The sequence below is a fragment of the Pleurodeles waltl genome, chromosome 1_1 (assembly GCF_031143425.1).
Source record: "Pleurodeles waltl isolate 20211129_DDA chromosome 1_1, aPleWal1.hap1.20221129, whole genome shotgun sequence".
Lineage (NCBI taxonomy): Eukaryota > Metazoa > Chordata > Amphibia > Caudata > Salamandridae > Pleurodeles > Pleurodeles waltl.
Window position 1 is genome coordinate 761,400,380 of NC_090436.1, and position 14,291 is coordinate 761,414,670.

At 43.6% G+C, this 14,291-nt stretch overlaps 1 protein-coding gene across 3 annotated transcripts in view; it reads left to right on the plus strand.

The window, feature by feature from the left end:
• Positions 1-14,291, plus strand: part of CNTNAP4 (contactin associated protein family member 4) — a 2,124,586-nt gene that overhangs the window by 982,122 nt on the left and 1,128,173 nt on the right. For all 3 annotated transcript variants that reach the window (XM_069227637.1, XM_069227632.1, XM_069227640.1), the window contains exon 4: positions 7,013-7,160. In XM_069227637.1, coding sequence (XP_069083738.1) covers positions 7,013-7,160 — 148 coding nt within the window. The remainder of the gene's footprint in view (positions 1-7,012; positions 7,161-14,291) is intronic.

Consider the following 14,291-nt stretch of genomic DNA (forward strand, 5'->3'; position numbering starts at 1 on the left):
GAAGAGGGCCCCGCCGTCCGGAAAGGCACCGCTGAACAGGGCCCGCCGTCCAGAAGGGCACCGCTGAACAGGGCCCCGCCGCGCAGAAAGGCACCGCTGAACAGGGCACCGCCGGGAGGAGCACCGCTGAACAGGGGCCCTTCATCTCAAGCACCGCTCCGCTGGGCCCTTCATCTCAAGCACCGCTCCGCTGGGCCCTTCATCTCAAGCACTGCTCCGCTGGGCCCTTCATCTCAAGCACCGCTCCGCTGGGCCCCTTCCTGTCAAGCACCGCTCCGCTGGGCCCCTTCCTGTCAAGCACCGCTCCGCTGGGCCCCACCGTCTCAAGCACCGCTCCGCTGGGCCCTTCATCTCAAGCACCGCTCCGCTGGGCCCCTTCGTGTCAAGCACCGCTCCGCTGGGCCCCGCCGTCTCAAGCACCGCTCCGCTGGGCCCTTCATCTCAAGCGCCGCTCCGCTGGGCCCCGCCGTCTCAAGCACCGCTCCGCTGGGCCCTTCATCTCAAGCACCGCTCCGCTGGGCCTCTTCCTGTCAAGCACCGCTCCGCTGGGCCCCTTCCTGTCAAGCACCGCTCCGCTGGGCCCTTCATCTCAAGCACCGCTCCGCTGGGCCCTTCATCTCAAGCACCGCTCCGCTGGGCCCTTCATCTCAAGCACCACTCCGCTGTGCCCCTTCCTGTCAAGCACCGCTCCGCTGGGCCCCTTCCTGTCAAGCACCGCTCCGCTGGGCCCCGCCGTCTCAAGCACCGCTCCGCTGGGCCCTTCATCTCAAGCACCGCTCCGCTGGGCCCCGCCGTCTCAAGCACCGCTCCGCTGGGCCCTTCATCTCAAGCACCGCTCCGCTGGGCCCCTTCCTGTCAAGCACCGCTCCGCTGGGCCCCTTCCTGTCAAGCACCGCTCCGCTGGGCCCTTCATCTCAAGCACCGTTCCGCTGGGCCCTTCATCTCAAGCACCGCTCCGCTGGGCCCTTCATCTCAAGCACCGCTCCGCTGGGCCCTTCCTGTCAAGCACCGCTCCGCTGGGCCCCGCCGTCTCAAGCACCGCTCCGCTGGGCCCTTCATCTCAAGCACCGCTCCGCTGGGCCCCTTCCTGTCAAGCACCGCTCCGCTGGGCCCCGCCGTCTCAAGCACCGCTCCGCTGGGCCCCGCCATCTCAAGCACCGCTGGCCCAATGACAGTGCCGGTTCTGTGTCGTGCTAATGTTCACGCTGCACTCGGCCCACCCTGCCTCCTCCATTGCCTGTGGAGACTGTTATCCACTTGATGGACTGTGGCTTTGCACTCCCCAGGATATGACAGTGGGCAAGCCACCCACTGTAGAGACTTGAGAGACTGAGGCTTTGCACTCCCCAGGATTGAACAGTGGGCATGGTGGCCCCTTCTTGGATCTGGCGTCGTGGACTCATGTGGCTGTGGTGCCCCCCCTTCCCTTCCCCCTAAGGTGCCTGTAGTTTTATCATCTGATGCCCCTGCAGTGTTCTCTCCAATGGACTCAGGTCTCCTGTGTGGGCTTTGCCAATGTGTTGATACACTTTGGCCCACGGACATTTGCAATTTCAGTGACTGTGCTGGACTTATTGCCTCTATTTATCGGTTACGCAATGTTTACACTTGGATTTTTTTTTTTTCATTTTCCTATTTTACCATGACTTCAATGAACCTATTTTTTACATAAATTTATTTTCTCACTTTAATCATATCTTTTCGTCATTCCGGGGGGTTTGGGTGGGGTCACTTTGACTTGGTGCTCTGCATTGGTGTGTAGATAGTTGGGGGGTGGGTGTAATGCGTATGTGTGTGCCCGTAACCCTTCCTCCTCCCCCCCTCCCCTGTGTCGTAGGTGCGGTACTCACCGTTGTCGTCTGCGCCGGAGTTCATACTCGTGGTAGATGAGCAGGTAGACGAGAGCAGGTAGGATGTTCAATTCGGGCTCCATGCTGTCCTCCGTCCTCGTGGAGTGTATAGAGGTGAGCGTTTTCCCGTTCGTAGTCTGTTTCCGCCGTGTTTTTATCGGTGGGGCTCCCGCCCTGGAAAAGGTGGCGGGTTGGTGAGTTGTGATAGGGTGGGCGGTACATTGTCTGCCGCCTGCCTGTTGGCGGTGACCGCCGCGCTGTTTGTCTGTCCCGCCGTGGCGGTCGGAGTGTTAAAGTGGCGGGCTCTGTTGGCGGTTCCCGCCAGGGTCAGAATTCCATTTTTTGGACCGCCAGCCTGTTGGCGGGTTGGCCGCCGCTTTATCACCGACCGCCAGGGTCAGAATGACCCCCATTATCTTGATGGTCGCTAAAGCACCTCTTCCTTTTGGTGAATGTGGATTAAGATATTTTTAGAAGAAGTTAGTGGTCCATATGTGACCGATTAGTACATAGGTTGCTTCTCAATATACCAACATAATAAGTAGAAGTACAAAAACGTTTACCAAATTGATTTTACTACATTCCAAATAGGAAATCGCAAACTGTGAATCACTGTTAGTCCCAATTTATGATTTCTTATTCTGAATATTTGTATATGCAGGCCTAGATATTTTCATACTTTCTCATTATCAGTTTCTCCAAACATTTGTAGATATTTAGCCAAATTAGTTTTCCTTGAATTGTGGTTTGTGTATTTCTTGAAGTTATGTATCATTAGTGCCTAAATCAGAGTGAAGACCATCTTTAGAATGTGATGGTAACATAAACTCATCTAGTATTTGGAGCAAACAAGTATGGAGCATCATTTTTTTTTCACAAAAGTATCTCTCATTTGATGGAGGAACCAATGGACTCCCCAGAATCATTTATGTGCCGGCTTGCATGCACAAACTGAGAGATACTTGAAGAACACTTTATGGGGCAATATTACATACTTGCAGAAACCAGATAATGTGCTTAGGATACATTGCATCCTGCACCCTTACCTTGATCCTGTTACTGTGTGTGGATTTAGGGCATCATTACGAATGTGGCAGTCTATAGACCGTCAAATTACAACCCTGGTGGTCAGACCTTCAGGGAACTGCCAGCTCTGCCAGGATCTTGTATCCTGACGGTCTGGAGCTAGCGGAGGCCCTAATCTGCCAGAGCAGCACCGCAAGCAGAGCTGCCCTGGGGTTACGACCTTGTTCTCCACCAGCGGTTTCATGTCAGTAACACCGCCATGAAAAATCTGGCAGAGAACAGGTGCAAGGGGCCACAGGGGGGCCCCTGCACTGCTCATGTACGAGCCAGGGACAATGCTGTAGCCTGTTTCCTGCTAGACCAGCTGGCGGAAACTTAGGTTTCAGCCTTCCAACCTAGCAGGAAACCCATAATAGCTCTGACGGGGAGGTAGTCACCTATGTGGCGGCCACCATGTTGGAAGTTTGGCGGATGAAGTTTACCGATCGCCAAACTCATAATGAGGCCCTAAGTCATGAGCCCATAATTATCCACATTGTTTTACTGCCATTTACTGTCTCAAAGAATTCATTGCACTCTACACTGCTACTAAGTAGAGGTACCTAACTAAACACTGGAGTTCATTTATAGTTCAGTGGACAGGTTACTCCATAACAAAGGTGAGGATATCCCCTCCACCATATTACAAGTGCCACTGGATATCATGCACTTGTAATATGGTAGACAGGATTCCCATCACATTTGTGACAGAGTAACTTGTCTGCCAAACTCTTAATCAGGCCCATAGTCTTATCTCTCATTTGAAATTGCTGCAATGCTGACTAGGCAATAGATTTTGCACCTTAGCATTGTGCTTCCCCTCACATCTGTCTTGACTGTTCAACCTTGCTTCTTCCAGAAAGACAAAGCCCCAAAAATGTTATTTGTAAATTAAGTCATCTTGCAGTAGTAGCTGGTTTTAGTGGCTTCTGTGGTTAAAAAACAGTTTACCTCTTCTCAGGTTCTCCGTCCTGTGCCTCCACCCCTGAGACCATGTGTAACATCCACCTTTGTGGTGTACCGGGCTGGGAAATGCAGGTCGTGTTTTCACTATAACTCACAAAAACATTTGGTGCTTTCCTCTAACGTTTAGTAAAAGGATATTATGGCAGGTATATTCTGCACTGATATTCTGTGAATATGGTGTTTGCACATAGCACACCGTGTAATTGGCTCTGGGTTTTTAACAGTTGCTTATTACATTACACATTAGCAGCTCTCTGGAGACAATAGAGTGTTTTTCCTTTGGATTTGGAAGAAAACCCTGTGTAGGACTGCTGCTCCCCTTGAGTCTATGACTAAGCCAAGTGCAATGTAAAGCTGTGCTGCAAAACTGCCAGGAGAGGTGAGAAGAAGGAACTATCTGGAGGACAAACTCAGTGTCCAGCGGAAAGAGGACTGTTGGCATGATGACTGATGAAAGTAGCATTTGCAGCCTAACTCACTGTGCATGCACTGATAACATCTGCATCATTAGATGGGTTACTACTAATAGTGGGATAAATTAATTTTAGTTCTGGGCAGCAAGATGAAAAAAAGGCAGAAAAACATCTCTGAATGTGAATTAATCAAATTAGAAGATGTTATGCACAAACAAAGAATATTGCAAGTGTTTTGCTGTATGTCATTCCTATACTGCTGCACGATACTGTTCACCAATCTAATTGCTCACCCTTTCAACTATTCATATGGGAGACCTTGTTTTCGACTGATAGTGGCTGTGTGATTGGCTAAAGACATCCCATCAAACTAGACCTAGTGTAACACACACCAGCCAGTAATTTTGCAGAAGTCCTTGTGCCACTATGTTATAACATATTTAGTTCGCATTAACAGTTAGGGGTAGGTGTACATGCACCTGATCACAAAATACTGATTGCAATTTGCGACCAGAATTTTTGCGAAAAGTGTTGTAATTTGTGAAGTGACCCATGCCGAAGTACTAATCAGTCATTTTACAAATTACTGATGCGTAGTGGGGTGCAATCGACCTACCTCATCAATTTTAATGAGGTATGTAACTATTTGTGACCCACTAGGTTTGCTGCCATCACTGGAATAGTGGCCTGCTCGAGTCAGCAGACCACCATGTATGGTACTACTTTTAAATAAAGCAATATTTTTTTTAATGGAGATGTTTTTCCTCAAAGGAAAACAGGACTTTTTAAAAATAGAAGCTAAAAATGTTTCATTTGTATTTTTTAAAAGTAGGAAGTGGTCTGTTGAACCACCGCCTGCTCTGAAAAAATTGCACTTAATCATTCTCAATGAGGAAGGGGCCCAAAATGGACCCCTTTCTGTTTGTGAATGGGTTACCACCAAATTTGAGTAGGTGATAAAGATCAAATGTTTTGCGACCACATGTGAGTGCAAAACATTAGGAAGTACTACTATGGTTTGGTATTTTGAACGGAGGCCCAAAATAAGCCCCTTTCAAATACTGAATTGGTATTAGGTCTCAAACCTAAATTGTGATTCAGCAATGTGCTATTGAATTAAAATCTGGGTTTGAAACATGAGAAAAAGGCTTTTTTTTCTTTTGCAGACTAACCTATTCTGCAAATCAGGCCATTTGTGACTGCAAATAGGATTTGTACATCTAGCCCTTAGACCTGTGGTTCCCATCTTGTGGTCCGGTGACCTCTGGGGGTCCGCGAAGCCTCCTCAGGGGCTGTGTGACTGCTTAGAAAATTAAATAATGTTAACAGATTAATAAAGTGGCTAAAAGTGCATTTGAAATTTTTTTAACATACTGTAAATGTCAAGGAATTTAAAATTGGAGACTAAAAATTAAATTAGCATTGTCAGAATGATTCCTGGGAGCAGTGCAGGTGCATCCAACAGAATATAGTATGGACAATGTGTGGCTTCAATTGAATTTAGAAAAGCTCCAACCTTTTCATTAAAATTATTTTTTTCATTTATATTTGTTTGCAAATTAAATAGAATGTGTTATCATTTGTGTATCTGTTTGATGGAATGCTTGTCTCTGTATTTTTTGTGTATTATTTTGCAGTCCAAATCATCCACACTGCTTAGGCAGGAGTCCCAGCTTCCAGTAATGACTCAGTGGGGGTTCCCCGTATTCCAATACCAATTCAGTCAGGGTCAGCGGGATTCATTAACGATACAATGGGCATCCACAGGCATCAAAAGGTTAGGAACCATTTTGTTAGTCTATTGCTGGCACAACCAGCAGATATGTCCCGGGATTTGCTTCCTCTTACCAAGAGCTAATAAAATACATTTGCCCAGCCCTCACAGTTACCATTGAAGGAGTAAGCTAGTGGCTGAAGGACACAAGAGTTTTTACCTTTCACTCTAAATGCTTGAAGCTTATTCTGTTGGTTGGAGCTCAACACTCTGATAACAGAGGAAAGTGATCATCTTCGATGTACAGTACTGGAGAGTGAGTATTTGACCTGCTGGGCTATGACCAACAAACCCTGTCAGCTACTTGTATTAGTTGAACAGGATAATCTAGATGCCAGAAAATAACATGATGTTAAAAAATGGATCATCCCCACGGCAACTGGACTATATGATCTTCTCTCAGTTGGCAAAAAAGCACACACTGACATTTGCATGGCTTTTCAGCCTTTTGTGTTGGGTTCTTCAAACGTTTGCTTGTGGTAACACACAGTGATCTTCTGTCACCCGAGTTAAAGTGACATAAATAATCAGCAGTTAAGCAATTTCCTAAATGCTGAAGCTATGTTGCAAGCGAAAGCACATTCTATTTGACCGAAACATATTTTGTCTCTGTACATCATGCAATCGTTCATTATATGCAATTTTACTGGCTTCCCTATCTATTAAAATTTTATGTACAAATGTCTTATTTTCTTTCGATTATCCATCTCTCAGTCATCATTGCGTTGGGCATCCGAGAAGGTTTAGCATTAGTGTTTATTTTCAAATAGGATGTCTGACAGTGCATTGTATGTAATAAACGAGTACATTAGAGTTTGTACACATGTGATCGTTCACCTTAACAGCACAAGATGTGTTAAAAATGCTGCTAAAATGAAAACGAAACAGCAACTTAAATAGCCATGGCGTATTGTCTCTGTTAATCTATTGATTTTTTTGGACAGGCTTTCTCAGGAAACACAAATGCAGACAATGTTGTGAATTACAAGCTGCAGCATTCCATTAAGGCGCGGTTCCTGCGCTTCGTCCCTCTGGCCTGGAACCCTAATGGAAGAATCGGGATGAGGATTGAAGCCTACGGCTGCGCCTACAGTAAGTAGACATGTCTGACAATTAAATAGACCAAAAGGAAGGTCCTATAACCCTAATATTATGGGCTTCCGCCATGCTGCCATCTGAAACATTTATCATAAGTCCTAAATTTGTTTGTCACTGTTATGCTTTTGTTAGAGAGTGGAGAGAGAAGCTAACTATTTTTAACACATTACTTTGGTGTTTTCTTTCTACACAAAATTTCATTGACACCATTTTTCATTCAGCAGAAAAAATATTTCCGAATCACATCTGCCCTACAATGTTTCTGAATGGTTTAAACCTTCCCTAATTAGCTCCGTTGAGGTGCTTTGATAAATTGGAGGCATCTAGGCAGGACAATTCATCTGGAAAGGGCTCATAAATAAGCTAAAGTATAGTCAGGCATGTAGCCTGGCCTCGGATGTTTATCTTCTCCTTTGTGGTGCTGCAAGTGTCTGTCAGTGCAAATTATAGGCATGTTGAGTGTCTTTATCTCTTAATTAAAAGGATAAATCTGCACTTCACTGAAGTAAGTTCTGGTGAGACATGAGTAATTAATCAGAGTTCAGGTGAAGCGGGCCGGTTGCCTGCCTGTGGTGGCCAATAGAAGAGATATTGTGACTGTACATATTCAGTAGAACCTACGTTTTCACAATCAAGGTCTACATCAGTGAAAGCTGATAACACCCTGATGAGATTTGTGAAGTACTGCGAGGTCTTGTAAATCCTTAAACTACTGATATAAACTAATGTGTATTTAAAGAGGTTGTATTTTTCCACAATATTTATAATATCCACAAACGTTCAGATTTTATAAAAGACAACATTAATATTTAGGTTTATGCTGTGTCAAGTTCACATTCGCACAAATTGCTTCATAAATATATATAATTTGCTGTAGTGACTCTGCAAACCCTTAACCTGCCATCATTTAGCACATTCTATTATTGATTAACCTGGGTGACATAGATTGCCAGCAATAAATCTCCCTTAAAGACTGTCAAGCTAAACAAATCTACTATTGGAGGGGTTTCAGCTTTCACTTAAAAAAGTAGAATTAAGTTTTATTAACTGTAACCAAGCTGAAAGAATGCACTATCATACATCGAAATGACTCGTTATCCCTTTATAGTTTAACCACTTGCAAGAAAATCCATCATGTTTTCGCCCCTCTCCCCAACTTTCTGTTAGTTTGCTTCATACATTTGCTGTGTTTGACCTCTGCAGTGGCTTAAGGCCTGCTGATCAGGCAGCGGCCACACTTGTTCTATTTAATTTGACACCCATTTTTAGGTCTGTTGTAAAGACACCGTTAATTATCTGACAAAATGCATGTCATAAAAATAATAACACATAAAAGAACACATTTCTAACAGCTTTGTGTTACTCCCATTTAGTCATTGTTTGATGGAAATGTCAGTCCAGAGCACTGCATCAAATTGGTCACTCCTCTTCACCACTGGATATTTGCAATAACCGTTCACATTTTGCTTCAGCCCACGAGACGTTCATTTTTGGTAACTGGAGTGTCAGTCATGGCATTTTGCTATATAAGAAAGAGCTTCACTTGCCAGGCTCAGTTTTTCGGTCTGCGTTCACCCATCTGAGTTTTGGAGTAAAACAGTAAAGCACCAACATACAGTAGGGAAAGGAAAGAAAAACATAAGAAAAAAGAAAAAGTTAATGGCAAGGGAGAAAAAAACATTAACATCACTGGTTTCTTAGTGACTCAAATCATTGAGTTTCTAATATTGTCTTTCATCTAACCCCACCTTGACATTCTTAACTTTATTTCAGTGTATACAAGTTCTAGACCTTGATCTTTTCTTATTGAAAATACATAATGCCTGTGGCATTGCTGCAGTATTCAGAAAACTTAAACTAACATTTTAATTGAATCCTTTCCAATAAATGGCAATTCAAGCTCTCATTAAGTCCTTGCATGACTTATTTATAAAGATCGTTTTGAGGCAATTTCACAGAAAACTACATAAATAGGTTCTTTATGACGAGTTTCACCTGTACTGGGTAATGTGAAAATCGTACCTAGTTTTCTTTCTTGTTTTATATTTCTTTGTTGATTTCCTTTCTTTTTTTGTACTTCAAACTACTACAGGCGATTTTAGAGACAATATAACTTCCCAAATCAAAATTGACCCTTCAAGAGCCCTGATGAAGCATCAGTTCATGAAAAATTTGTTTTCTGTGGGGTCAGATTTGTTATGGAACTATGATTGTACGTACAACTTTGACAAATTAAAAAATAAAATAGATGTATTTATGTTTTGTTTAGATAAAACATGTCTTAATATCTATTGGGTTTTATTGTATGTGTTAGAAAGTGGATCATTAGTTGGGTGGATGGTAGCCCACCACAGATAATAATGTCACTATTGTTCTAAGGTCCTGTAAAGGTTTCAGTAATTTAAACCTGAGCTTACCCACTGGTAGCTACAGCACAGGGCAGACAGGCTCAAAGTAAGAACATGTGTAAAGCATTCAGAAGTACCATAACAGTTAAAAAGTTATAGAAATCACCCTCAAATTTAGAAAAAGTATAGAATATTAACATGAACAAAATGACTTCAAAGCAATAAAAATAAAAATAGCGCCAAAAGACTCAAAGGGACAGATGTGGGCAACTGGTCACTCTCTTCCAGGACAGGGGTGAGGTATGCAGCTAACCATTATGGAGCGCTGGTCAAATCAAAGAGTTACATTTGGACTTAGAAACTTTCACAGAAAGAGGAGTCATCAGCAGGGCAAGGCTGCAGGCTGTATCCAAAGATGGGCTAATGAAGGACAAGCCTTGGTGAAGTCATTGATGGAGGTGGGAAAAGCTCCAAGTGAGAAATGTCTGGAGCTTACCTTGAAGAAGCTGTTGGCTGCAATCAGAAGCTGCTCGACGTTCGGGCCAGTAACAATGTCTACCTTCATACTTATACTCTTTTCTGCAGTCGGATGTCTTCTAGGGGGCAAAGTTGCAGGCTGAAGGCTGTACCTGCAGATGGTTTCATGCTGTCAGATGCTGGTTGGTATTGGGCATGCTGAAGCAGATTTGCTGCTGCGTAGAAGACCTTAGCAGGAGGTACAGTGAAGTCAGGCCCACTGGGGATGCACCTTTGGTGGATCGGCTTAGCAGGTTGGCCCCTGTCTTCTGTTGGTTGTCCAGAAAAAAAGTCTTAAATACATTTCTAAGTAACAGGTTTGAGAGTTAGGCAGGTAGAGTACACACTGAAACCAGTCATGGGTTCCAGCACTTCAAGAAAGGCATTCACTCCAACAGAAACCACCAGCAGGGTCCAGGGCTGTTGCTGGTGTAACTGGTCATTTAGACTCCTTCAGCAAAGGGGCTTCTTGCTGCTTTTGAGTCCCTGTAGGTCAACAGGAGATCTGTCAACGTACCCCTGGAGTCCTGTTCCTTGCTGTGGCCGGAGGTGGGCGCATGCCCAGATTTAAGGGTTCTATTCAAAGGTCTCAACAGCAGGTGCACTCCTTCTTCTCTTTTCCACAGGTCGAGTAGTGTTCTGAATAATGTATCCTGGGGTGACACATTTATGCCTGGCAATAGACTGTGGGTTGGGATGAATCCCCCCTCCTCCCCATCCAATAGGAAAAAAAGTGCACCTCCTTTCCCTTTAGGATTGGACCCTGGCTAACTAGGAAGACAAAAGGGAGGAAAGCCCAGGTGTGAGATACATCTGCCAGTGACAGGTAGGTATCCTTTAAAGATATACAAGGGACTGGGCACAGTCCCCCGGCCATCCTTTCAAGGGATGGTGAACCTCTACCCCCACACCCATTTCGTTGGCCTAAGCTCTTTACATCCAGTATGTATTTAGCTCCTGGATGATAGAATGCCAGGCAAATTGGCTTCTAGAAGCTTTAGGCAGGTTACAGGTTTACAAAATAACCTTTTGTGAAATATTTAGTACAAATACGACTTGATTAACAAATTGGATCTGTAATACAAAATTTAGAATGTTAACTGTTTTATCTGGTTCCTAGATGAAGGAAACAGCATTTCATTTAAATATTAACTTCCAATGCTTATCTAAGGACAGCTAACCCTGCCATGGTGAAAATAGTTTTTGGGGCTTTATTACTGTAAGGACATGTTTTATATCAAACGGTTACATGTCTGACTTTTGAGTACCAGGCACCTTGCCCTATTGGACATTAAGGCTTGCTTAAGGGTGACATTAATATTTGAAAGGAGGGTTCAGGCCTGCAAAAAGGGGTGATTTTGAATTTGCAGTTTCAACTAGCACAGCCAGGTTACTGGTGGCACTCCTTTAGCCATGTTTTCCATTGCAACTTTAGTGGTGGCACAATATGTGCTGTAGTCCGCTAGTGGCATTTAGCTTACCAACACTGGGTACGTGTTGTACCATATATTAGAACATTGGAATGCTGGGGGCTCCATTGAAAACAATGGAGTGCTGCGGGCTTTTACTGGCCAGTAAAAGCCCGCAGCGCCAACATTCCAATGTTCGCTTTGTTCACAGCAATAGCTGTGAACAAAGCCTCACGGAGCCCAAGGGGATCTTAATCCCCTCGGGCTCCGTGAACATTTTTTTTTTTTTTAAAAGAACATTCTGCCCTGTGTAGCAGAATGTTCTAATAGCTTTAGAACCCGCCGTAGCGGGCTCTACCGGCTATTAAAGTCCCTCTCCCTTGTTAAATGCCCTCGCCTTCGGCTCGGGCATTTAACGCGGGGAGCGGGCCTGTAATAGCCGGTAGAGCCCGCTACGGTGGGTTCTAAGGCTATATTAGGGACTTACAGTTAAGGTAAATGTGCCAGTTAGAAGTGTAGCCAATCTCAACATGTATTAGGGGTCAGCCCCATGCAGTGGGGCCTGGTTAACAAAATACCACTGCCCAGAGTTAAAAAACCAGCAGTCACAGTCCAAAACAATGGAGGGCATCATGCAAAAGGAGCCGTTTTTCTACAGTATGGAATTTTAGAATTGTGATTATACTACCACTAAAAAGAATAATGAAAGAAACCAATATTTTTGTCTAAATTAGCATATGGGTATTTATACTTGTATTCCATGAAAGATACTCCCTACGGAAACAGATTATAATTAGTGGATCAGTTGGATAACTGATCTACTATGCTGAGTTGAGCAGTACCATGTTGATCTTCAAAAATACATTGGCCCAGGTTTAGAAGGGCTTAGCGCCCCATAGTGTCTCATTAGCTTACTTTTTTATGATGCTAATGTGGCCCAACAAGGCAAAATTTGCCAAGCCATATTTACAAAGTGGTGCAATGCAAGAATTGTGCCACTTTGTAACCCCATGTGCCAATTTATGCCTACGCCAGGCATAATGTATGCTAGGGGGGTGTTTCCCCATTAGGGGGACCACAAAAATGGCACAGTGGAGTCTGAAATATTTCACTGCGCCATTTTTTGCAGCTATTTTTAGCGCTTGCACAGAGCAGGCGTTAAAATGTGGCATACCAGTGTTTTCAATGGGCCCCTATGTACTCTGTAGGATTAGCGGCAACATTTTGGCACTAATCCTACACAGTACATCAATAGCATCAAAACATTTGATGCTATTGCCCCAACCCTGCGCCATAGTGCGCAAACATGGTGGCAGTGGGGAGGGGGGTGCTAAGGGGCATAAGATAAGTGGTGCTGCATTGGCCGCAGCACCACTTTTCTTAAATTTGGACCATTGTTTTAGTCTCCATTGAGAGGATAGGAGATACTGAATGCTGAATTACTTTTTCTTGAGAAATCCACCTCCTGTGAGAAATTCTTCATTTGCATCTAGTTTTGATGGTGTGCCTCTGAATATGATTTTAGACTTACACTTATTGATTTTTATTTCTCGATTGTTTCAGTGTTCACTGACAGAATCAACTGTTCAACTGCAATGCTACTCTATTCCAATATTACTGAATCCTCAGATGATGAACTTGCATATCATTATTTTTTTTATGTCTTTTGTCACTTCTCTCACAACATTCATATTAATCATTGAAATAAGTTACTCAAGACTTGTGCCAAATAAGCAGCCGTTTTAGGACTGTATTCATCCGAAATGTTATTGTCAGTGTATCATTGTACCATACTGGACAGGGAGACTTGAGGAATACCAAGATTAGAAATTACATGATTCAGATTTGTATTTAGACCAGTCTTCTGCAGCGTTGCCCATAATTATGGCTTGCAGACCAGAACGTAGGCCTGAAATAAAACCTGAAGTGAAATTTAGAAAGGGTTTTTTCTTTACTGCAGATTTGTTTATAGAAAAGTGCCGGGAGATTGTCTGATAAACGATAGAGAGGCGCACTCTCAAGATTCTTTTAAGTGATGCAGTGATAGGTTCACTTCCTAGTATATATTGGATTCTTCTAGCAGGTGCGCTACTGCTTAATAAGTATGTATTAACACTTATCAGGTTTATAGCCTTACAAAACCAATGGTCATTGATCATCACCTTTTGAAAGAGCAGGACGATAATGCTGTTTCTCCAGAAGTTTGAACAAAGCCAACAAGAGACCCGCAACTGAAATAATAATCTCTTAAACATTGCCACCGTCCAAGAAGCATACTTTTTGAAGAATTAATTTGCTACCACAATACGTTTGCAAATGATATTCTTTATGCAGTACTTAAACCAGCTCGTCAACTTTGTTACTTGTTTCCTCACAGCAGGAGATGAATTAATTTGTACTTCTGGAGGTATGGCACCTTGTTCTCTATTCTTGATGCTTCTTTGTTTCGAAAGATTGCAAACAAAATGGACACTTATCCTTTACCCAGTCGTTTTGCTTCACTATTTGATGCTAGGGGCCTGATTACAAGTTGGGTGGTTGATTCTGTCCTGTGTGTAAGCCCTTAATTATGCACGGAATGGAATTATGAGTTCGGTTTTATTTAACATATTGGATAATTATGAGTTGAGGTAAATAACATTGGATACATTTTGGCTGGTCAAACGTGTCGAAATTAAAGAGGGGAAAACATACAGGCCCAGATTTAAGGAGGCCTACCGGCCATTCTAACAGCACATTAGCATATTTTTTTTTACTGCTAATGCGGCATTAGCTGGCTAAAAACTACTTGCCATATTCGCAATGTGGCGCAATGCCTTGTATTTCACCACTTTGTAACCCTCTGCGCTACA